Raw genomic sequence first — 24,502 nt, forward strand, 5'->3', positions numbered from 1 at the left:
AAGCTCTCAACTCACTATCGTTCCCAGCTTCCCTTGTTTTCTATTGTTTCTTACAACAACGTGTATCATGCCTTCTTTTCTACCATAGGCACCTGAGTTTATAAGCCACCCTGGGCACCCCAAGCACTTGAGGACTTGCACTACAGCTTCCTCTACAGAAGGACCTGGAAAATGTTCCCTGTTAACCAGGTACACTCCAAAGCAGTTTCAGGGCTGGCAGAAAATGTAAGAAGCTACGCCATTTTTATCTCTCCCACCTGCAACAGAAGTTGGAGTACAAGCATGAAAAGAGTTATTATAAAAATAGGCTCATCTCAACAACAGTAAAATATATGAAAAGTACTTTCATTGACAATGACTACTTGCTACTTTTTTTTTTATTTAAATTTTTTTTATTGTTATGTTAATCCCCATACATTACATCATTAGTTTTAGATATAGTGTTCCATGATTCATTGTTTGTGCATAACACCCAGTGCTCCATGCAGAACGTGCCCTCCTCAATACCCATCACCAGGCTAACCCATCCTCCCAACCCCCTCCCCTCTAGAACCCTCAGTTTGTTTTTCAGAGTCCATTGTCTCTCATGGTTCTTCTCCCCCTCCGATTTCCCCCCCTTCATTCTTCCCCTCCTGCTACATTCTTCTTCTTCTTTTTTTCTTTCTTAACATATATTGCATTATTTGTTTCAGAGGTACAGATCTGAGATTCAACAGTCTTGCACAATTCACAGCGCTACTTTTTGAATGTGCTCATTGCATCAGTCTGACTTCTCTCATGGTCACAGTTAAGATCTCTGTGACCCATCTCAACCCACTTCCCAAACATTACCTTTAGTGCTTTGGGGACCTGAAATACAAGATTCTGGACTCAGAGTCATCTTGCTCTACTTCCAACCTCCAGATGTCACCAGCTCCAATCCACATGGTGTCAGTATGTCAGGCGAAGCCTAGAGTTAACACTACTTCCTGCTTCCCTCCCAAATTCCAGGTCACTGGTATCTGCTAAATCCTCCTCCAAAGTGCATGATAAAGTCCTAAGGGCTTACTTTCCTATCATTTCATCTCCTGACATAAAAGTCCACTGAAATGTGGCTCTCATCATCTCCATACAATACTTCACACTACTTAATATGATAATCCTTTTTCTAAACTAAAAGATTCTCTACATTTAACTAGGAGCTTTTTCAAGCTGTTAATTATTTACATTCTACTTTTTTTACACCATAGCTTTCTGAAGGAACACTAGATCTCTCTAATATTTACTGACTAAAATGAGAAGTTAATCCTCATTTTGTTTGTAAACTAACCACCACTGTCAACTCCATATTAAATTCACTTTTCTAGTTTAAAAAAAAATGCCACTATTAAAAAAATAAATAAAAAACTTGCAATGCCATGACCAAATGTATTTTCTTATCTGGGTGATACTATGAAAGTAGTTAGGTAAATAAAAAGGAAAATGTTATTTTTTAATAGGAAAACCAGGACTTCTATCAATGCTATTTAAAATAAGAGTTCCTTAAGTGTTTAAAAAGTTACATTCAGAATGTCCTCGTTATTGCACAGTGAAAAAAACCAACAAAACCAAAGGCAATCTACTGAATGGGAGAAGATATTTGCAAACAATATAGCCAAAAAGGAATTAGTATCCAAAATATATAAAGAGCTTATAAAACTTGACACTAGAAAAATAATATGATAAAAAAATGGAGGACTGAATAGACATTTTTCCAAAAACAGCCTATAAATGGCCAACAGATGCATGCTCAACATCACTCATCATCAGGGAAATGCAAATCAAAACCACAATGACATATCACCCCATACCTGTCAGAATGGCTAGCGTCAAAAAGACAAGAAATAACAAGTGTTGGCAAAGACATAGAGAAAGAGGAACCCTTGTGCACTGTTGGTGGCAATGTTAATTGGTGCAGCCAAACTGTGGAAAACAGTATGGAATTTCCTTAAAAAATTAAAAATAGAGTGGCGCCTGCATGGTTCAGTCAGTTAAGCATCCAACTCCTCCTTCTGACTCAGGTCATGATCTCAGGGTCATGAGATCAAACCCCACGCAAGGTCCTCTTCCTCTAGCCCTCCCCCCATGCATGCATGTGTGCTCTCTCTAATAAATAAATTTTTAAAAATTAAAAATAGAAATACCATATGATACAGTAACTCCTGTACTGGACATTTACTAAAACGAAATGAAAACACTAATTTGAAAAGGTATATGCACCCTATGTTTATTGCAGCATTATTTACAATAGCCAAGATAGGGAAGCAACCCAAGTGTACATCCATAGATGAATGGGTAAAGAAGTGGTGTAGATATACAATGGAATACTACTCAGCCACAGAAAAGAATGAGATCTTGCCATTTGCAACAACATGTATGGACTGAAGCAAAGTGAAATAAGTCAGACAAAAAGACAAATACCATATGACTTCACTTACATACGGAATCCAAAAAACAAATAAATACACAAATAAAAGCAGAAGTAGAATGTCCAGGTTATGATGATAAGGCACTAAGGAATATCTACTATCTATAAGAGAAGGAATAAAATAAAAAACAATCTATGCTTTATCAAATAATGGGGTAGCACTAAAAACATAGTAAGCCAATACTCAAACTCACCTTTCTACCTGTCAAGTTGGATTCTCTCCTCAGACTTCCCTTGCCAGGACTGAAACCAAAGTCTACTCCCCTCCCAGCCCTAAATCACAGCCCCATAACCTACTTCTGCAGTGGTTCCCAGTGTCCATCATCTGGGCACTTCCCATCTCATTTCAGCTCCTCACTGTTTCTCACTCAAAATGACCACACCATAATCATCCCCTACCTGGTTTCTTGTCTACCGCTTTCTCCCCTAACCCTATGGAATCCCAACGCCCACAGATTTACCAAGTACTGAGCTCTCCAGGGTTATTAAAGCATCTAAGATTGACTAAAGCGATCTAAGATTTGGTCTCAGGCAGATCCTGCTCCGATACTCCAAGCACCCAGATTGCCTGAGAATCACCAAACACTTCCCACATCTCAGTCATCTGCATCATGCCCCCCATGCTGGCACCATTCCCTCGCTCCTCCGAAGCATCTCTTCACCACACCTCAGTCAGAAGGACTGTACTTCCTGGACTCCCACCAGTTCTAACTAACAGTATCATTGCAGGTACTGCAGATTCCTTATCACCCCCTCTACACCGTAACCTTCTAAACATAACAAAAATATTCTCTAGCACGGGAGCTAAGGGGGCAGCCTGCAGTCAATAAACATTTGTTAGAATTTTGCTTAAGTACGTGATCAAAAAACAAGGACTCACATGGCAAGGGATAGGGAGAATTTCTCCAGAGAACCTTCTCCTAAAAGGTAACAACAGAGTGCGTAAAATGTATTCTGAGCTTTGAAAATGTGTTACTCACAACCTCTTAAGAAAAGGACCACAACTACTCAAGGGGTGAGAAAATGAACTTCAGTGACTAAAAAGAAAGAAGATAACCTTTAAAAGTTCTTTCTTAGGGATTTCCCTTATTAATTATCTCATAACCATCAATCAAATACCACACAACTGAAAGGTAAAATGAACTGTATGTTGACCCAATAACACTGTACAATCAATAAAAAGAATCAAAAAGACAGGCTAGGGGAATGAATATACTCAGCCACTCATAATCGAGTTCACATTCCAAGAATATGTAAAACACTTTTGCCTTCAAAATATTTCCATCTTTTTACTCTGTTTCATTAAAAAGGGAAAACTGCGATAGCATTTAAGTAATGCAGAAAAACCAACATCTTGGAAGCTCTGTGTCTGTCTATGCCTCACTTAAAAAGTACTCTTATCTAATCACATCTGTCGCTCTCAGATTTGAAGCTACCAATCTCAGTGAGAGTCAGGGAAAAAAGTCTTTGGACTACTCCAGGTGGGAAAGGTGATTATGTGCTTTAAAAAATTTTTCAAAATGTGAACCTAAAGCACAGTGGCTCGAGAGAAGGCAGACATAGAGCCACACACACATTGCTAGAGAAATGTCTTGATCACCAGCATTCCTTAACCAAGAAACAGCCCCCTACCCAAAGATCATAAAAAAAGCTTCAGGATGCAAACTATTTTGAGTTGAGAGCGTCCTGAGTTGCAAACTCCGTGAGTGGAGTGGGCACAGTAGCATACCGTTCCCACTGCTCAGTGGTACTGGAATTCAAACTAAGGGGGTGGGGGGGCAACAAGGCAGGGGGCGGCTGGATGGACCTGCTGGCCTCCTTTGTAACCACTGTTTCTGCCCAACACTTTCATTTTAAGAAGCATAATGAAGTACTAGGTCACTGGAGTCTGTGCAGCTCTGGACAAGGCCTTAGTTTCCCCATCTGTGGGCTTTCCTAACAGATCATGAATTTCCTTAAAGAAAATCAGTTCACAGACCCGTGTCTGGCTGTGACAGTGGCTACCTACTCCAATATTCATTTTCCCATTCCCTATTAGCTCCAAAGGACTACTATGCTCTGTTTAAAAAATTTTAAGAATGTTAAGCATTAAGAACGACACTTCTGGTCACAGCCTGGGCAATGCCGGGCTCTCACTCTCTCGCTCACTCTGTGTGTCTCATGCTTTTTTCTTTCAAAATTGGGATCCTTCATGTTGAGCCAGCCATAGAAGATAGAATTAAATCTCTGCCAAAAAAAAAAAATTTTTAAATATAAAAAACACAAAAAGCAAACAAAACCCATAAAATTATATATATATATATATATATATATTATATATATATATAAATCTCTATCCCTTCCTGAAACTGCCTCTTTCAGGGGAAAGCAATTCGTTTTCTTCCTACCACCCCTGGCCCTCTTCATGTTTTTAAAATAAACTTTTAAAAAGGAAAAAAAAAAAAAAAAGAACGACACTTCTACTGAAATACTGTTTGGTATTTGTGTTCAATAAAATCAAAAGCATGATTTGTGTCCATGGGGGAGTTAACTACAATAAGATTTTCTTTATCAATTCATGGGGCAATTTTGCTTTTTTAGTTTTTATTTAAAACAAACAAAATATCCATTAAAGTAACTAGTATGTCATTTCTTAAAAAGTATTGCCATGACCAAGGTCAGGGAAAAATAAATTCACCTCACTTCTTCCCACTTGGGTTTCTAAAATACTGGGTTAGTGATGACATGTAATTTCCCAGAACACTAACAAAATACACTCTGAAAAACATTTGTTCTTAATGAAACAGATAAAAAAGTGACTTCTGGAAATTTCAAATGGAACTCGTGTTAAAAACAAAACAGGGATGGTAGCCCCAAAAAAGCGTATTTCCACTCTGAATAAAATTCCACAAAATATCAGATTGCCTCAAGGTCATTCTCAAAGGAAGAACATGGTTCAGTTTCACTATTAAAAGACTGGTTTCGGGGTGCCTGGGCGGCTCAGTTGGTTAAGTATCTGCCTTCGGCTGGGATGGAGCGCCGCCTCGGGCTCCCTGCTCAGCGGGGAGTCTGCTTCTCCCTGTCCATCTGCCGCTCCCCCCTGCTTGTGCTCTCCTGCTCTCTCTCTCTCTGTCAAATAAATAAAAGCTTACCAAAAAAAAAAAGACTGGTTTCTCACCATTCCAAAAAGGAAATGGAACACTGAGAACTAGGGTCCTTCAGCTCTTTCCTACCTGGCAATCCAGACACAAAAACTGTGGCCGCAGTACATTTTTAAGGATAGTTGAATATACTTCTTAATTCTGTCTGGCTATACCCTCCGAAGTGACCAAGGAAGTAAACACATAGCCATGCCTACCATAAAAAAGAAACTATACTACAAAACACCTCTCATTCCAGTTTTTCTGCATACCATGTTAGAACAATTCACCACTCCACAGGCAGCCAGCTCCGTCTCACCAAATTCTCTCCTTCCCACCCTCTCTGTCCCCCACTGCATGTAAACCCCGAGCACCACTGCTTACTTACTTGACAATCTGCAAGGGTGTCTTTTCTGAAGTGTGTTTTTCATTGAGTCCTATCCAACAACAATGCACACAAATCTTCAAGGACAGATCCTTTCCTAGCACTGTTAATAATGAGAGTTAACACTGGTTCTTAACCAAAAAGCAAATACAAAGTTTAAGATTTGGGATTTTTCATCTAATTTGTAAGGGAAGATATGTAAAAAGTCTTCTTCTGCAACATGATGATAATAATAGCAGTAATAATTATTATTCATATTCATGCTATTATTACTACATGAATTTGGGAGAACACCAGAACCCAAGAAACAAATGGCCACCATCAACATAAGCATCCTTACATTGTTTTTTTTTCCCCAAAAGTTCCCTTAAACTCTCCTTAAATTCCCTTTAGCTTGACATCTCATTTAGTTTTTTGAGAGATTTTTCTTTTTAAAAGTGAATACCAAAGAGATTCATTTTGGATTCTGGAGAGGCTTATTTTTTTATTATTATTTATCTGGAAAACTAAGAATTACTAGGAGAAAAGGAGACAAAACCAAAGCACCTACCAGACCAATGAAGCAACACTAGAAATCAGACCCTAACTGACCAAGAAATGGTTTTGCACTTACAAATAAACTTTGGACCAGCAGACTTAGTACTCCAGAAAATACGGTTGAGACATGAGCTCATATCCTCTTTTATAAAAGCTACACTTATACAAGAAAGATAACCTAACAAAGCCAATCCATGACATGGATGGGATACAGTGACTTTTTATTAGGTCTCTCACCATGCTGAGCTCCATTCAGACACTCAGTAAACATGTGCTCACCACAGACAGAATGATCATTTACCCAAACAATTTAAATACACAGGACGGTCCCTTTACATACAATCTATTAATTACTAAATACCAGGCTCAATTCATTAAGCAGTTTGGGCCAAACTGACAAATGCTCATGGCAGGCCTACCTACTCTTGTTAACTTAGAGAAACAGATCCGATATATCCTTGAAAGAAAAAATTACAACTATGCAACAGCACACACAATATAACAACATTTTAAGTGGGTGTGCATACACATAGAAAAATTTTAAAATCTGTGCCAAAGGCGCCTGGGTGGCTCAGTTGGTTAAGCGACTGCCTTCGGCTCAGGTCAGAATCCTGGAGTCCCAGGATCGAGTCCCGCATCGGGCTCCCTGCTCAGCAGGGAGTCTGCTTCTCCCTCTGGCCCTCCCCCTCTCATGTGCTCTCTCTCTCTCTCTCTCTCTCAAATAAATAAAATCTTTAAAAAAAAAAAAAAAAATTTAAAAAAATTTAAAATCTGTGCCGACATTTGTGCCAATTTATGTACCAAAACTGTTAACAGTAATTATCTCTGTGCATTTAATTTTCTTCTTCTGTTTATATTTCCAGATTTTTCCACAATGAAAAAAGAATAAAGATAAATAAAACATGACTTTTACCAGACTATGTTAAATCACATCTTTTTTTATTAATAGAGGTCTCAGCAGAACCCAAACTGCCAACAATTGTTTTAATTATAACTTCAAAAAGCTGGTGGGTGTCAATATGTATACTTAAGAAATTTTGCTTAAAGGCCTAATATATTTAACTCATAACCCCTTTCAAGGCACAAAAAGTGATGTTCTTTAAAATCGTTATGATGGAAAACGTATCTTGGATGCTTTTAAAAAAAAAATGCTAGGCACTCTAATGGACCAAAAAAAATCTTTCCTCTAAAAGAATATACAAACACACAAAAGAAAGCACACACAAAATTGAACCTCTTGGGGAGACTTTCATACAGTTAAACTATTTACAAACCACAGTTTCATCTACGTCAATATGCAACACTTTAAAACCACACAAAAAGAAAAGGAAATTTTTAGTACAGCCAACCTTCGTGCGATGGAGCCGCTAGTGCTCTTGCTGAGGCCAGACGGCTAACTCATGGTTCTCTGAAGACCTGCAGCGAGCCCGCTCTGGCTCAGAGAATATACCCCCAGGTAGGTCTTTTTAAGTACTTGATATATTCAAATATCTTTCCATCTAAGGGGAAGCTATGATATTCGGTGTTTAAAACATAGAAGTTGGAAATGCCAATGTGTAATAAGGCTGCTTGTAAGAGGGCACCAATTATTAAATTCTAAATTCTAAATAGATTCTCGCTATGAACTGCACTATAATTTTCTTCTATCTGGTGACCCCCTCCATTCCTCTCAAAAAAAAAAAAAAGTTTAATTTATACAAAACTGAATACTTACTTATAGGTGAGCATAACTATTCAGTAACTCAATTTTATATTTTATAACAGAATGGATAAACCATGTTGTAGGTCTTTACAACAGGGCGCAACAGATTTGAAATGACTTCCCTCCACAAAAATGATACATAATTTCAAGAACATTCTACTGTGACTTTCATTTAAAAAAAAAAAATCTAGTAAGTGTATTTATATTCTAAGCAATGGGCACTCTATCCCAAACAAAGGAGACACTTGAAATCTTTTCTTGATTTTTGTCACAGCACCTCAAATTTTCACAGGCTAAATAATTGGTTGACAAAACATTTATCAAGCACTTGGTTTTCAAATTTGTGATAGAGAACACAAAATGCTATTATAGTATAATTTAACCTCTTATCAACATACCAAAAATTTTAAATGAAGAGATTTGTTTTTCATTGCAATCTAGACTGAGGTTCATGAAAAGCAAGTGCAAGGCACTACAAGAATCTCAAGCATCATCAAATAAATAGTTATGTTGTAATTATTTTTAAATAAATTACCCATAAGTGGTATATATGGCCAGTTCTAGTTATAGAGAATATTAATTATTAATTGATGAAAACAATTTTCTAATCCTCCTCTTTACCATATATTCATCTATAAAATGAGACTTTATTGTATAATTGTATGAGCAATAGGAACACTTAAAAAAAAAACACAGTATTAACTATTATCATATAACATTAGAAATACAAGAGCATAAGCCAAAATCCTAGCACCTGGTAAAAGAACAATGAGTTAAGGTAGGAGATGGAGACGATGATCAATTTATACCAACACTAGCTTTTGACCCAGAGAAGAAAAGGATGGTCAGAATGCCAAGGTTCAAATAAATGGTTACTATCCAAAAAACAGAGTCCTAAGAAGTCAGTGAAGCCTGGAGTAGACTTCAGACACAAAGAGCTTATTCCAGGCATTTTAAGATAGGAAGGATTTGGATATAGGAAGGATAAGGGCAGAAAGCCTAAAAATGATCAATGGGGTCAGATTCTAGCCTGTTCTTACAAGCTGGAAAACCTTGAGCAACATCCAAGTGCCAGACCCCAGTCTCCTCAACTGATCTGAGACTTGGACTAGATGCTATCAATAAAAGTTCCCTCCACCCTTAAAGTCCTATGATTCCCCAAATTTTATCACAACCAAGAGTACAAAGGCAGGAAGGAGCAGTTCACAGCAGAGTAGAGATACCACCAATCTAGGGAATTAAGATAAAGACAGTAGGGATGGCTTGAAGCAACTAGGTCATGGGAACTTTGAAAGTAAGGAAGGTTTAGATTTAAAAGACAGAAACTAGGTCTGGTTTTTAAATATATATACAGTAAAAGGAAACATCAAAATACTTGAAGTCTGAGCCTCTCTCATTAGTATTTAAAGGAAAAGTTAGGAACTAATATTTTCTTTCTGCTCTTTTACATGAAAATTGCCTAGAATATAGTTCCTGCCACATAGTAAGCACTTAGTAAGGCTGGCTACTATAATAATAGTTATTATCATCACCATCACCATGATTATTACTATTACTGAGAAAGTTCTAGAGTGGTTTTGAACATAGCTCCTGAGATCAGACTGCCTGAGTTGGAATCTTGGCTCTATAATTTAGCAACTGTATAATCTTGGGGGTTACTTAACCTCGTTTTGCCACAGTTTTCTCATTTGTAAAGTAGGGATAATAACACCTACGTGATAGGAATGATGAGAGGTTAAATAAGTACCTGTAAAGTACTTAGCACAGTGCCAGACACAAAGTACTCAATTATTTTCATTAAGTTTAGTGCTGAATGAATTATGCATGAACCCTAAGTCCTATCTCAAGTTGGGAAAGAGGAAGGACATGTACCCTTTTAAATGACACTTTAATTTTATAAAGTTTTATGTAGATCTGCCTTATTAATCTGCTTATAGTGTTTCATCCCAAGGTGTATATAGTGGATCATTAAATAATCAGGAGAATTAATAATTGATCAGAAAGGCTTCAAAAGGTTGTTGTTGTTGTTGTTTCACTTTTAAAGGGAGGTTTCAGAGAATGGGCTTATTTGGCCTTCTTAGCCACTATAATTAAGATTTGCTATTTTTTTAAAAGATTTTATTTATTTGAGAGAGAGGGTGTACATGTGAACACAAGTAGGGGGAGGGCAGAGGGAGAAGCAGACTCCCCGCTGAGGAGGGAGCCTGATGCTGGGCTCTATCCCAGGACCCTAAGATCATGACATGAGCCAAAGGCAGCCGCTCAACAGAATGAGCCACCCAGTGACCCAGATTCACAGTTTTTAAGTTGTGTATCAGGGGTTTTTTTTCTGCTAAAACACAAAATCTTCTGGTCTTTAAAACTAAAGGAAGGTGTTTAATATGCATGAGGAGGGTGCAAACCAAGAAGCAGCACCAAAAAGATATACCTGTGGCCCTAAGAGCATTAGTGTGGACCAGGTCAAAGAGAATAAATGAAGCCCAATTGGTTTAACTTACATTTATGTTCCAGATTGGGAGGGAACATGACAAGATTTTGTCATTATCAGTATCAGTCACAATGGTGCTAAGGATATGTCTTATACTTTTGCGCTTAACTGCCTCAAACCTACAGTGAAAGAAAATAAGTATTATAGTTAGATGTTTTCATACTAAGATAACTGAGCTTCTCTTTGAGAATTCTGTAACCAGTGATCATATATTCTTGTTCTAGAAGCCTTTAAAATACATTTGTGGTCAAATTTCTCAAAAACACTGACACAGAAACATCTATACAAGCACTGTTTACCAGAAATAGAAAACAAACCACAAAGGTACTTTAAAATTATCCAGTAGCTGCATTTGAAAAAGCAGAAACAGGAGAAATTAATTTTAATCATATATTTAACCTAATATCAGAAATATCATTTCAACATATGCTGAATATAAAAAATATGGAGATATTTTACTAATTGTACTATGGTACAAAATAGTGCACTTTTACTAGTTGTATTATTTTTATAGTCTTTCCTAAAAAAATCTTTAAAACCTGGTGTGTATTTTGCGTTTACAGCCCATGTCAATTTGGCTGTCAAAGTGGCTGTCATTTCAAGTGCTCAGTAGTCCCATGCGGCCCCACACTGGACATCACAGGCCTAGGTCTCTAGGGAATGGAGTGAGGAAAAGGAAGGAATAAGCATCAATTCAAGCCAGATTCTAACCCTTCAATTCTTTCTGCTGAACAGAAAAATGAAATGCAATGGTGATTGTGAACACGCTCTGGTACTTGACACAATGAAGGGGCCTTACCTCTAAATTTCAGGACAATTTTCTGTCCCCCGTTACCTCCCCGCTCAGCCTAGGTTCCTCCAGCATGAGGAGCTCTTGTCAATCTATGCAAACAGCAAGCCAGGAAGCCTCACTGAAACCTCCTCCAGCTCAGCCACAACCAAACCATTTTACCCTCATTTCCTCTCTGTCTGTTTCTCAGAATTTCAGTTCACTTATCTCCTCTGCACACTACCTTCCAACCCAAGTGGTAACAAAAGAGCTATCAGAATGCAAAAGTTTGATGTCAAAAATATCCATTATAGAAGCAAACCTATATGGGATTTCCCAAAATCATGAAATCAGACCATGGAAAACCCAGGCCTCCTCACAATCTATGATGTTTTACCAATAAAATTCTATCTAAAAATCAGAAAAATTGTGACCCAGGTGTTATGAATACAGATGTTTTTAAAGAAAATCATTTCTAACTTTAATTACTAACCTCCCTCCCCCACCTCTTTTTTTAAACAGATTCTTTGGACTTTTTTTTTTTTAACAGAGTCATCCTTACTTCCCCTCAAGATGACAAACAGTTCTATCTTCTGCCCAGTTTACACAGATCTGGAGCCATTCCCATATTTTTTTTATTTAGTGTTCCTTGTTGGAATTATTGGAAGTGGTTTTGCAACCTGGGCTTTTATACAGAATAACACAAATCACAGGTGTGTAAGCATATACTTAATTAATTTGCTTACGGCTGATTTCCTGCTGACTCTGGCATTACCAGTAAAAATCGTTGTCGACTTGGGCGTGGCACCCTGGAAGCTGAAGATTTTCCACTGCCAAGTGACGGCCTGCTTCATCTACATTAATATGTACTTATCAATTATCTTCTTAGCATTTGTCAGCCTTGATCGCTATCTTCAGTTGACACACAGCTCCAAGATTTATCGGATCCAAGAACCTGGATTTGCCAAAATGATATCGACCGTGGTGTGGCTAATGGTCCTTCTTATAACAGTGCCCAACATGATGATTCCCATCAGAGACATCGAGGAGAAGCCAAATGTGGGATGCATGGAATTCAAAAGGGATTTTGGCAGAAATTGGCATTTGCTGACAAATTTCATATGTGTGGCAATATTTTTAAATTTCTCAGCCATCATTTTAATATCTAACTGCCTTGTAATTCGACAGCTCTACAGAAACAAAGATAATGAAAATTATCCATATGTGAAAAAAACCCTCATCAACATCCTTTTAGTGACTACAGGCTACATCGTATGTTTTGTCCCATATCACATTGTCCGAATCCCATACACCCTGAGCCAGACAGAGGTAATATCTGACTGCCCAACCAGGATTTCACTATTCAAAGCCAAAGAGGCCACACTGCTCCTTGCCGTGTCAAACCTGTGTTTTGATCCGATCTTGTACTATCACCTCTCAAAAGCATTCCGCTTAACAGTCACCAAGACTTTTGCTTCACGTAAGGAGACCAAGGCTCCAAAAGAAAAATCAAATGGTGAAAACAGTGCATAAAACATGGGATTTCTCATGCTATCACTTCCTGCCTCAGTGGGAAAGAGAGCAAAGAGCCTAAGTAAAAAAGACAGCTAGCATATGTGGCCTGGTTTACTGAGAAACTGTTTCCAGATGTAAGCCAAGCAGTACTCTTGTGGTTGTTAATGATCCTTAACCCAAATATTTGTACAAAAAAGCTAAAAGATGCTGTTGAACCAACATAAAACTTTGCATTATCCTTGAAATCTCAAGGAGTTTTATGACAGACTCAGAGGCATTCGTGAGGTATTCATTTAAATACCAGGAACTGACTTCTTGATAGAAATATGCAACACAATTTGAATAAAACCATTTAGATCATACCAAAAAAAGTCCAGCTGATTTTTACATGAAACCACCTGTGCCTGATTTATTTTTAATCCATCATTTTAAAGATGGTTTACTTTTGGTTTACTACTCTGATTTTTAATATCTAATTGTTTTGTAAGGTTATAAATAAAGACTTTCTACCCTAAGTAATGACAAATTCAGTGATTCCTTATTTTGTAGTAACATGAAATCGACCCTACAACATTTTCAAGCAAGTTGTTAAACTACACTGACTGCTTGAAAGTACTGTTTCGGAACTAAAAACTCACATCAAAGATATGGAAAAACAGCACTACTCAAATGGCCTTAAAAGAGACATGCCAGATACACACACAGCAAGACCTTGTAGGGAACACAGCACATGCTGGGCTGATTGGCGCCATGTCTGAGTCTGACCCCACATGGGGCCTGCAGTTTAAAGAATGGGGGACTCCAGTTCTTAGGGTCACAACCCTTAGATCAAATTCTCTCTACTGCCAGTAATGCAGAAAGGGCTCAATAGATGGTATAAAATAAAAGACTTATTCGGGAAAAAGAAAATTGAAAAGTTTAGATAATGATACCTGAGACTTGGGGGGGGGGGGTCATTTCAATAGCAAAAGCCTGTATTGCAACAATTGGTAATACATTTGCATTAGCGGCAGTGATTAAGAAATGGTGTTCCTGGCAGCTCTCTTGAGCTCGCCCACTCTCACATCTCAAGAGTGTACTTTTCACTTTAATAAACTTTCCCATTTGTGGAAGGAAGGAGAGAGAGAGAGAGAGAGAGAAAGAAAAAAAGAGAGACAGAAAGAGAGAAAGAGAGAGAGAGAGAGAAAGAAAGAAAGAAAGGAAAGAAAGAAAGAAAGAAAGAAAGAAAGAAAGAAAGAAAGAAAGAAAGAAAGAAAGAAAGAAAGAAAGAAAAAGAAAAGAAAGAAAAGAAAGAAAGAAAAGAAAGAAAAGAAAGAAAGAAAGAAAGAAAGAAAGAAAGAAAGAAATGGTATTCCTGGGAAACTAACAAAACAAGTTTGATTCCAGAGTCATTTTTAGTTCTGTATTGAGAATTATTTTCTGAAGCTTGAACCCAAGACAATTCTGGTGTACAATTTCAGTATTTTCTGAGTTTGAAGAGAGTAATATATGAGAAAATGCACCCAAAAAAAGTGCCTGTCACATTTCTACCATGGTAAGTCCCGGACAAATTCTAGCTAGCTAGTGGTCATGACAGGAACCCCCCTCAACATCACGTATCTGACCCAGGGTGTAAAGGGCTGCTGAAATGCCAGCCTGCTAGAACCTGTGCTTGCTGATGGTCTAACATGTTACTACTGACCGGCAGATCAAGACATGATTTATATGAGCATACGTGAAACTACTAGTTGCTTTTCCTGAATCTTTTGGTCAAGTCCCTATTAGTCTTCTCTCCTTGGTCTTCACTCACTAAGTGTGAGTGAAGACAGAAAGGGGGGTGGGAGGGAGCAATTTTTTTTTTTAATCATATTCTTATATGCTTCTCATATTCATGCATGATAGGTTAGTCAAATTTTCCCTCTTTATTAAGGAAGAGAACCAGACTCTCTACAGCATTCCTAATGTCGATGTTACATTAGTATATACGTTCATTTCCTCTTGATGTTTTATTCTAAATGACACTCAGAGTAAAGGGAGGCCTAGGGCAACTGGTAATAGAAGGCTATTAAAAAATTATATCCTACAACATCAATTTTCTAGCAGTTGTGTTATGATTGCATTACAGTTATGTCATAATCCATCATGAGAGACTTAATCACCAGAAATCATTCATGCTCCTTCCTCTAAGGAGGTGGACAATCTTTAGAATGTTACATGCTGGCAATGACTGTGTAGACAAGGGTCACATGAACAACAGAATAGAGATGTCTGTGCTTGGGTGCACACCAAGACACATGGGAGAGGGAGGCGAGCAAAGCTCTGCCCACCCAAGAGAAGAACACAGAATCCTCAACCAATTTCAACCATATTCAACATTTTGCCCTATTTGCTTTATTACCCCTCTCCTTTTTATTTAAATTAAGTTTTTACTTTGGAATACTTTAAGATTTACAGAAAAGGCACATAGATAGTACAGCAAGTTCCCACATACCTTTTATCCCATTTGCCCTAATGTTAATGGCTTACATCACCATGATACATTTGCCAAAAGTAGGAAATTAAAATTGGTCTATTAAGTGTTAACTGAACTCCAGACTTCAATATCCTGCCCCCCCACTTTTGATGCCAACTATTTTAAGACCAATCCCAGACATTATAATATTCATCCATAAATTCTTCAGGACACAGATCTAAAATATCAGGCTATCCTTTCTGTTGCCCTAAATGCACAGTGAGATTATTCCATTATGTTGGAAATGAGTGATATGTACAGGTAAAGCAAAAAAAAAAAAAAAAAATGTATTCAGCCAGTGATGAGCAAGAAAGAATTGTGACAACTTTTGACACAGCCCTGGACAGAAAAACTGACACCAAAAAGAAGATTCTTAATTGTAATAAAAAATACATGTAAAAAAAATTTTTTTTTGAAAGTTCCAAAACAAAAAAATTAAAAATTAAGAAAATATTTAGTTTGCAGAGCAAAACTCCTCAAAGATATCCAGAACATTATATATACCTCACAATTACACTGCTGTTAAAATAATAATAGCGTGCAACAACAACAAAAAAAAACGGCTCATTAAAATTTCTCTTAAAATCCCAGGAAAAAAGATAGTAAACCTAAAAATATAAACATATTTACAGATTTTGGCCCAATTTTCATTACTTTCAAAAAACCAATCTTGTTTCCCTTTAGTAAAAAGCACGTCACTTGTTAAGAGTTAAACACTAAATTTCCTGGTATTTCTCATATGCTGTTCAATTCTTAAATTCATTAGGTTGAAATCCAAGTCCATGTCATATACAACCTCCTCTATGAAGCCTTACCCAACTTTGCAATCAGATGCTCTCTCTCCCCTCCAATATTTATTCTTTGAGAGTGGAAGAGACCCAGGAATGTTAAACAGTTCACCTTCCAGCAGGCACTTGGGTTTTTACTAATTATTGCATTTATTTTAGTGTGTATCATTTCACATTTGTCTCCCTCCTATCTTATTCATCTTTCTTGTGTCCTAAAATTCTCATTTGTCTGTATAATACCAAGTACCTACCACAATACAGTGTACATAAAAGCTACTCAGTAAATGAGTTTCAAATGGAAGTAGGAAAATACATTTAGACGGCATTTGCAGTCACTCAAATGCTCTTGATAAAAGGATAATAATCTAGAAAATTCCATTAATTCTAGCCAGCCAGTAGCATCCCATCACAAATTCGAACTACAACTGTACATATGCTATACGATCATAATTATAAAAGAAGCAGTAAATGAAAAACTCACCTGCTTTCAAATGTGTTACTCAGGCAAGTAGAATAGTCAGCGGTTAATGATCTTTTAATGAAACAATCAAGGTTGCCAACTGATCAAAGCTGTGACTTACCAGAGGTATGGGAAAATGGGTTGCATACTGCAGGTGTCGCAGGAGGTCATAATTAGATGGAAAAATTAGCTCCCTGGGTTTTTCTCTCTTAAGCAACTTCTCACCATTAACGGACATTCTTCTGCCCAAGGAAGGGTTGGCATTCTCACAGGATTCTCCAGGCATGGGAGAAAAAATCTAAGTCATGTAAAATAAATGTTGGAGATTGTAAATGAAAGAGAGCAACACCAAAACACAGCGCTACATACCAGAACTCCAAACACACAAGACACTCCTACACTACCTCTTCCTTCTTTAAACACTGAGAAAATATATAAAGAAAATAAAGAAACTGTGTTAATTTCCACAAAATTCATATTAAGATTAGTAGGAAACTATCAACATCATCTCCCATTTTGAAGATGAGAAAATGACAACCACACACATAGAAATTGTGCAAAGCTACACTTCCCAGAGGACCAGAGACAACATCAGACTCATAGGTTAAGTGTTTCCTCATGAGTAACAGATATAAAAGTTTTAGTCAGTACCCCAAACAGTATTTTTTATAAAGCACCTCACTGAGATCCATAAGGAAGAAAATACTATAATTTTACGGAGATAAAGTAGAAAAAGCATAACAAGTCCAGAGCCAGGAAAGCTATTATTTAGAAACTGAACACATACATAGCACATCAACATGGACTGTCATGATGAAACTATTCATGTATTCCTGAGAGATGATGGTCTCAAGATGAACAAAAGTCACAGTCAACTAGGAGGACAGGAGTGTTCTACTCTACAAAGGAAAACAATGCAACTAAAACTAAGGATGAACCGAAATGACACAATTGCACAAGATGATGTACCCTAGAAAGGAATATGGTAGGATGACATTTACATCACAGGGACACAAGTCATTCCAGTACGTGGGGCAAGGAACAGAAGGACGGAGACAAGCTGGGAGAGGGGTGGGGAAGAGGGGTTAATAGTCAATAAGAATTTGAAGGTTGAACCTACTGGAAATTCCGAACCAAAGTCAGTTTTAAAGTCATTCTTGTCTACTTCATCAAAAATATTAGTAGTTCCTGAGTCAATGCCCATATGCGCCATTATAGTCTGTTCCTGATAATTACCAGAGAAAGAAAGTGACACTGTAAATTTTGTAGTTCATTAAAAAACTGAAGCTAAAATATGACAGTGATGTTTTTAACCACCCTAGGTCTTTTCTCCCCCTAGTATCTATTTTTCCCCAAAAAAGAGAAGTTTTAAGACATGCACTTGCTTTGCAAAGTCACACTCTTTATCCTCATAAGATTTACCTTTCATGATACTTGAAGGAAAGAGCCCACAAACTTAAAAACATTAAAAAACAAACCGGCCATAATGTCCCTCCTTTAGGCTATTCCCAGTCACGTGCTCACCAACTTTTCTTAGAAAAATCTGAGAGTACACCCAATAAGATATCTCGATATCCAAGAATAGAAAGGAAGAAACAGAAACATAAAAGAAGCATAAACAGGTAAAGTAACTTTAGTTTTTTAGCTTTTTATGACTTCTGTGGACAAATTTGGAAACAACAGTATTTACATTAAGGAAATAATTTTTTAAATTCCTGCACCATTTGATCACCAAATCTTAAGAACACAAACTATGAATACACACATGTAATTCTAATGCCAGGTCTTTCAATTACAAGGATAATTTAAAAAAATATCATCACAGCATATGCTTAAGCTCTCACAGAACCATCATGAGGCTTGATTTCAAGGAACCTCCACAAGCTCTCACCATTTTCCATTCTTTCCCTTTACCACCTCCATGCTTTCTGCCTTGAAAACTTCTTTAAGTATCAAGAACAATGTCCAAAACACCAGAAATTGGCAGAAAATTATAGTCATACTCATAGTAAAAAATAATTTGTTGAAAAGAACAATTCCACATTTGAGTTTTCAATTAATTGAAATGAAAATATGATGTGCTATGATCAAAACAGGATTTCCCATTTTGTAGGAAAGACAGAAGCAATGGATAAATTGGGGAAAAGATGTTCCTTAGAATGGGACTTTAGGCAAAAATCAGTCTGATTTTAAGGCACAACATTAAAGAAAAACTGGAAATTAGAAATACATAAAATTGGAAGCATATAATTCTTGTCCAGTAAAAAATGTTATGGACTGTCAAATCTTTTCATTAATAGTTTTAGAGTATCCAAAAGAAAATTCTGGAATGGATATATCCCATATGTTTTTTTTTTTATATTAGTGAGGAGTAGAGATAAATGAGTTCTCTAACAGGAGAATACAATTAAAATGCAATCACCCTTCCACCACCAAACAATCCTCTCAAAGGGGTTTCCCAGCTGAGTGTTGTTTTCAGGGCTGGGGCACCACTCCCAGGGCCATACCTCCATTTTCATGTCATGGTCCTTTGGGTAGTGTTCATCCACATTTTCTCCCGCTGGCGACCGCGGTCGGGTCGAGGCAGTGACTGACAAGTCTCCTCGAGATATGAGGGTGCACATGTATGCATCATGAGAGAAGACATCATGTCGGATGAACTCACAGAAGAGCAGCACCAGATTCACAAATTCCACTTTTTCACATTCACTGTTTGGATCCGCTACATAGAAACAAATCAACAATCAGTCCCCTTGATACAGTAGGGGAAAAAAAAAAAAATAGGAAGGCTTAACAAGGGGTGCCTGGGTGGCTCAGTTGTTTTAAGCGTCTGCCTTCAGCTCAGGTCATGATCTCAGGGTCCTAGGATCGAGCCCCATGTCAGGCTCCCTGCTTGGTGGGAGAGGGAGGGTCTGCTTCTCCCCTGCTCTTCCCCCTTCCCTCCCTCCCCACTCATGCTCGCTCTCTCTCTCTCTCTAATAAATTTTTTAAAAAAGCAAATGTAAAAAAAAAGAGAAGTCTTAACAATATTTTCATTTTTTTTTTTTACACAGAAGAGTTATTAAAAAATGTACTATGAGGTGCAAGCATTTTGTGCAGAACAAGCACACGATTGTCCCGCTGTACTTGAAAAATAGTATCCAGTGTGCTAAGCACAATTTCAAGTTTAAAGATAGTGGTCCCTGACAAATGAGTAACCACTTAATAATATAAATATGCAAAATTTCAGGTAAGGAAAAAAAAAAAAAAGGCAGAGCCAAACTGCTTTCTCTGGGTTTACTATTAAAACAGCTCATGACTGTTTTCATAGCTTGAGAGTGTCTGTATATTTGTGAGGTATGCGTGTGTACCTTTCAAAGGACACTTTATAATAAAACAGTTCAAAAGGTACTTGAAAATACTACTGCATGGGATCCACTAGAAAGAAAGAGGGAAGGTGCGAGACAAAAAGGCACAAAGATGAAGCTCTGCAGTCTTTCTCAGTTCATAGCCAGTCTATTTAACTCACGTTACGACTTTTAATATTGCAGCTGCACTCTGAAACTTTGTACCCTTGAGAGAGATTAAAAAATGTTAAGAGCAACCCTTCAAAGCTCGGGCCCTGCTATCATCATGCTCGCAAACACCAACAGAGACAAACAGATGGATCCAGGGAACATGAAGCGCCTTCCCTAACACTTAAGCCTTAGCGTTTGCTGTCGTCCACTGCAGAAGTCAGGGATGCACAACATCTACACAGAGAACACACACAGCTCTGACAGCAGGAAATGGGATCCAGAACAAGCAGAGGCAGAGAGGAGGAAGGGCTTCCCAAAGAACAAACAGGAGTGGGGACAGGTTGAGGAACACAAAGGGCAAATGTGTATCCAGCTCCTCCAGAAATACAAGAGAAGGTAGAGCAGCTAACTTCCACTCCTGACCATGCATTTTCTACTCCCCAGGATCTCTTCTGTCCTCCATTTTTCTGCTTCCTCTTCCCGTGTTTCACTACAGCTGCCTACCTTGCAACCATCAGTGTGGCTCCAGCTCTCCCCTGAGCCCAGAACAGCCACCAAGTCACTTAAGGAACCTCATCCCCAAGCATCATTCAACCCAAAATGAGGGCCTTCTCAGAGGAATCAGAAGCAGTACTATTTCCTGCTGCTTTACCTCCTTCTTCACAACAAACCTGTCCCTCCCGCCCCCTCCATGCATTTTCTCCCCTTTCTATCACTTTTCACTTTATGCCATTTTCTGTTGTCTCAGCACTATCTACCTAAAGACTCGCCCTGCTGTACTGTGTCACATGAAAGCCTCAGAATAAGATCAAGACCGCTAAGCACACATAAATGAATTTTTTAAGTGTCAGTTTGCAGTATAAGCCTGCTGGGCTTATAATCCCCAAACTCTTGACTCCCCACAAACAATAGAATAAAAGACAGAAGAATGGGAGATGACAGAACATCCCATAGAGTATAGGCGAGCAGCCAGCCATCTGCACAAATTATTTCCTTACATCAAGCACCTGGTTATAAAGTACTTTGGTTTGACTTTTCCCTTTTTTCTTATCAGGAGTCGTAAAATGAGAACTTTTGAAAACAGTGCAAAAAGAGAAAATTCCTAATCACAATAGTGATTTAGACAGTGAAACATCAGAGGACCTTAGCTCCTCTATTTTGGTAAGAAAGATCTAGAAAGGGAAAACTAGACCACCAAATATTAGAGAATGAGGTGACTTATTTTTAAATTTTTAAAACTCTGGAAATTTTGAAGTCTTTGCAGCTCACCTAATTTTAAAATTGCATAGAAATCTCCATTAAAAACATTCAACAAAATTTTGCTCAGTAAAACATACATTATATTCATCACCAAGAACTCTTGATTAAGATGCAAATAAGGAAGAAAGAGAATAAGAATTAGCTCCAATCTCTTATTTAAGATCTAGAAGCAAAGAACTTTACTTACATAATGAGGGGGCCTGTGTATCTAAAAACCTTAGTAGAACATTCTGGAAAACAGGCAAACTAGATCCAGCAAGAGAGGCTGAAGAAATGGACTCCTTCTCATCTAATACCTCTGATTCACCACATCTCTAAGATTAAAAATAAACAAGCACAGTTAATTACAGAGGGCAATGTAGCCACAATGGATCATGAATTTGTTAGTTTTTTATTAACATTTAAATTGTCAGAAAAAAAAAAAAACATGCAAAATTAGTTGAGATTTCTGTACTTATTTGAGGGCTATGCATCATAGGTAAATATAATTTCTCAAAGTTAGGGGAAACTACCCCAGAACAATTCAAATGATTTCCAAGACACCCATGGAAAACATTATTCATGTAAATTATAAACTCTCCACAAGTTATAACTATCCACCGAATATACAGCACAGTACAATAAACTACTCATTATCCCTATGCAAAATTGCTAAAAATAACTCAAAGTTGTCTTCATTTTTAAATAGCTCATGCTTAACTAACTGTATATACTTCCCCTAAGAAACTTTTGGGCATGTTATTATTGAGTTCGATGTTTTTGTGTTTGTTCTTGCTAGGTGAGTGTATTTACAAGTGTGTACAGGGGATGTTGGGAACTGTGATGTCAAATGAGAAAGTGAACATAATTCCTCTGATAAGATCCTTTCACTCATCACACTTCACCAGTTAGGATCTCTTAGAACCTGTGGAATCTCCATAGCTGATGAAACACAGATCTAGAGAAGTTGCATTCAAGACAGAACTTACTAGGAGACCAGAAAAGAAACAGTTCAAAAGCAACCAGAACCCTGTTTTCTATTCTTTTTCATATCCCTTTGACCTTCCCATTTTCATTGTCTATTCTTTAATATTAATATATTCATTATTACATTCCATCCTCTCTTCACGAAGGTCAAATTTTGAAAATGGTGATGGTTCAACAACAATCAATTATCTTAAACATCCCTCAGAGAATACATTTTTTAGATGTGGATACATTTACACCTATTAAAATTACAAAGTCATCAGTGTGAGCCTCTTCCAAAAGTGATTGTGTATGTGTTCCTAGAACACACTGGAAGAAGGGATGCCTGTGTGATGTAACAACTCAGAAGGAGCAATTAAATTTGAGAAATTCAACTTACTAAAGTTTACTCATTGCAATTCACAGATCTACTCATAGGAAAAACAGCAATGAAACACCTTTCCTAAACTGCACATTGTAAAATGGGTCATGTGTTTCATACCTTACTTAACCCAGTATCTTCAAGCCCCACGTTGAACAATGTGATCCTTTTTATTTGGTGAATAGTACTCTCCCAACAGGAGGAGAGATGTCTATAGATATATTCTTCCTATTTCATTTTTTAAGAGCTTCGCAGGAAAGAGTATTATCAGTAAGACAGAACCAGCTAAGTTCTCATCCATTCATACAACATTTTCTGAGGATCAACTATGCACTGAACACTATTCTGGGTGCCAAAGACACAACATTGAACAGGGCGGGCAAGGTCCCTGTTGTCAAGCTTACATTCTAGAGGGCGGTAGGCAGGCATTAAACAATAAGCCAACAAGGAGAGGAAAACAGAGTGCTGTGAGAAAGAGCGCCTGAAGGGTGGTGACGCAGGATCTTCCTGAGGAGGTGACGACACATGTTGAGCTAGGAATGCTAGAAAGCCACACTTCCTAAACTAGGAATGGCAGAAAGGAACTGGCCATGTGAAGACTGGCGAGCAGTGTGCCACCCAGTAGGAAGAGCAAGACCAAGGTCCCAAGGCAGCAGCTGGTTTGCTGTGCTGGAGGTAAAGGAGGGCCAAGGCGGCTGCAGCTGTGACCCAGGGGAGAAATACTGAGATGAGGGAAAGGCGGTCCAGGAGGCCCATACAAGGCTCTGTGGACACAGTAAGGAGCCATCAGGAGTCTGCATAAGGGGACAACATGATCTGCTTCCAGTTTGAAGAGACGGTGGTCGCTGCTGTGAGGAGCAAGGAGCAGAGAGGAGGGGGCCCTGCAGCGGTCTGCATGGGGCGGAGAGACGGCGGGCCGCTCACACCACACACAGCCTTTCTCCTGGCCAGCCCTCCAGATCTCACGGACAGATAAGGGGGCTGGCTGAAAAATTTTCCCTTCAACAAAAGCTAAAGTTTATCAAGTTAGCTTTGTTTTTTTTTTTTTCCTTCATAATCCACTCCCGAGGCTTTAAATGCTCTCTCTGGGGCCAAAATATAATCTCAGAACTAATACAAATTGGTATCTGTAATCTCAAAATCAGAACTGCCTCAAGAAAATACTCCCAGGGGCGCCTGGGTGGCTCAGTCGTTAAGCGTCTGCCTTTGGCTCAGGTCATGATCCTGGGGTCCTGGGTTCGAGCCCCACATTGGGCTCCCTGCTCTGCGGGAAGCCTGCTTCTCCCTCTCCCCCTGCCCCCTGCTTGTGTTCCCTCTCTCACTGTGTCTCTGTCAAGTAAATAAATAAAATCTTTAAAAAAAAAAAAAAAAGAAAAAGAAAATATTTCCAGATCCACTAAAGTATTATGTAGCTTTAAAATTCAAATAGTTGGTGTATACTATATACATATCTGTGTGTGTGTGTGAGCGCGTGTATATATATATGTATATAATACAAAACGTATATATGTGCATGTGTATCTCAACCTTATATAGGGAGAGGTCTTTGTTCTAAATCAGATGTTAGGGGCGCCTGGGGGGTTCAGTCAGTTAAGCATCTGCCTTTGGCTCAGGTCATGATCCCAGGGTCCTGGGATCGAGTCCCACAACAGGCTCCCTGCTCAGCAAAGAGTCTGCTTCTCCCTCTGCCTGCTGCTCCCCCTGCTTGTGCTTGTGCT

The 24,502-nt window shown here is 38.1% G+C and overlaps 3 protein-coding genes across 8 annotated transcripts in view; 2 read left to right on the top strand and 1 right to left on the bottom strand.

Annotated features, from left to right (window-relative positions):
• The window catches only part of P2RY14 (purinergic receptor P2Y14), a 52,469-nt gene extending 52,101 nt beyond the window's left edge, over positions 1 to 368 (top strand). The window contains exon 3 of the transcript XR_013446944.1: positions 89 to 368. The gene's annotated coding sequence lies outside the window, so the exon portion shown is untranslated. The remainder of the gene's footprint in view (positions 1 to 88) is intronic.
• The window catches only part of MED12L (mediator complex subunit 12L), a 318,467-nt gene that overhangs the window by 199,879 nt on the left and 94,086 nt on the right, over positions 1 to 24,502 (bottom strand). For all 5 annotated transcript variants that reach the window (XM_078070369.1, XM_078070350.1, XM_078070359.1 and 2 more), the window contains 4 exons: positions 21,645 to 21,771; positions 19,208 to 19,422; positions 17,821 to 17,925; positions 16,822 to 16,998 (listed from right to left, as the gene is read on the bottom strand). In XM_078070369.1, coding sequence (XP_077926495.1) covers positions 16,822 to 16,998; positions 17,821 to 17,925; positions 19,208 to 19,422; positions 21,645 to 21,771 — 624 coding nt within the window. The remainder of the gene's footprint in view (positions 1 to 16,821; positions 16,999 to 17,820; positions 17,926 to 19,207; positions 19,423 to 21,644; positions 21,772 to 24,502) is intronic.
• Positions 7,790 to 13,487, top strand: GPR171 (G protein-coupled receptor 171). Of its 2 annotated transcripts, none has more exons than XM_036072544.2 (2): positions 7,790 to 7,943; positions 11,969 to 13,487. In XM_036072544.2, the coding sequence occupies exon 2, from the start codon at positions 12,020 to 12,022 to the stop codon at positions 12,977 to 12,979; it is 960 nt and encodes a 319-aa protein (XP_035928437.1). In that variant the 5' UTR covers positions 7,790 to 7,943; positions 11,969 to 12,019; the 3' UTR covers positions 12,980 to 13,487. The 2 variants fall into 2 exon arrangements, with proteins under 2 accessions (XP_035928437.1, XP_035928438.1); XM_036072545.2 differs by having other exon boundaries at positions 11,997 to 13,487.

The sequence above is a fragment of the Halichoerus grypus genome, chromosome 1 (assembly GCF_964656455.1).
Source record: "Halichoerus grypus chromosome 1, mHalGry1.hap1.1, whole genome shotgun sequence".
Classification (NCBI taxonomy): domain Eukaryota; kingdom Metazoa; phylum Chordata; class Mammalia; order Carnivora; family Phocidae; genus Halichoerus; species Halichoerus grypus.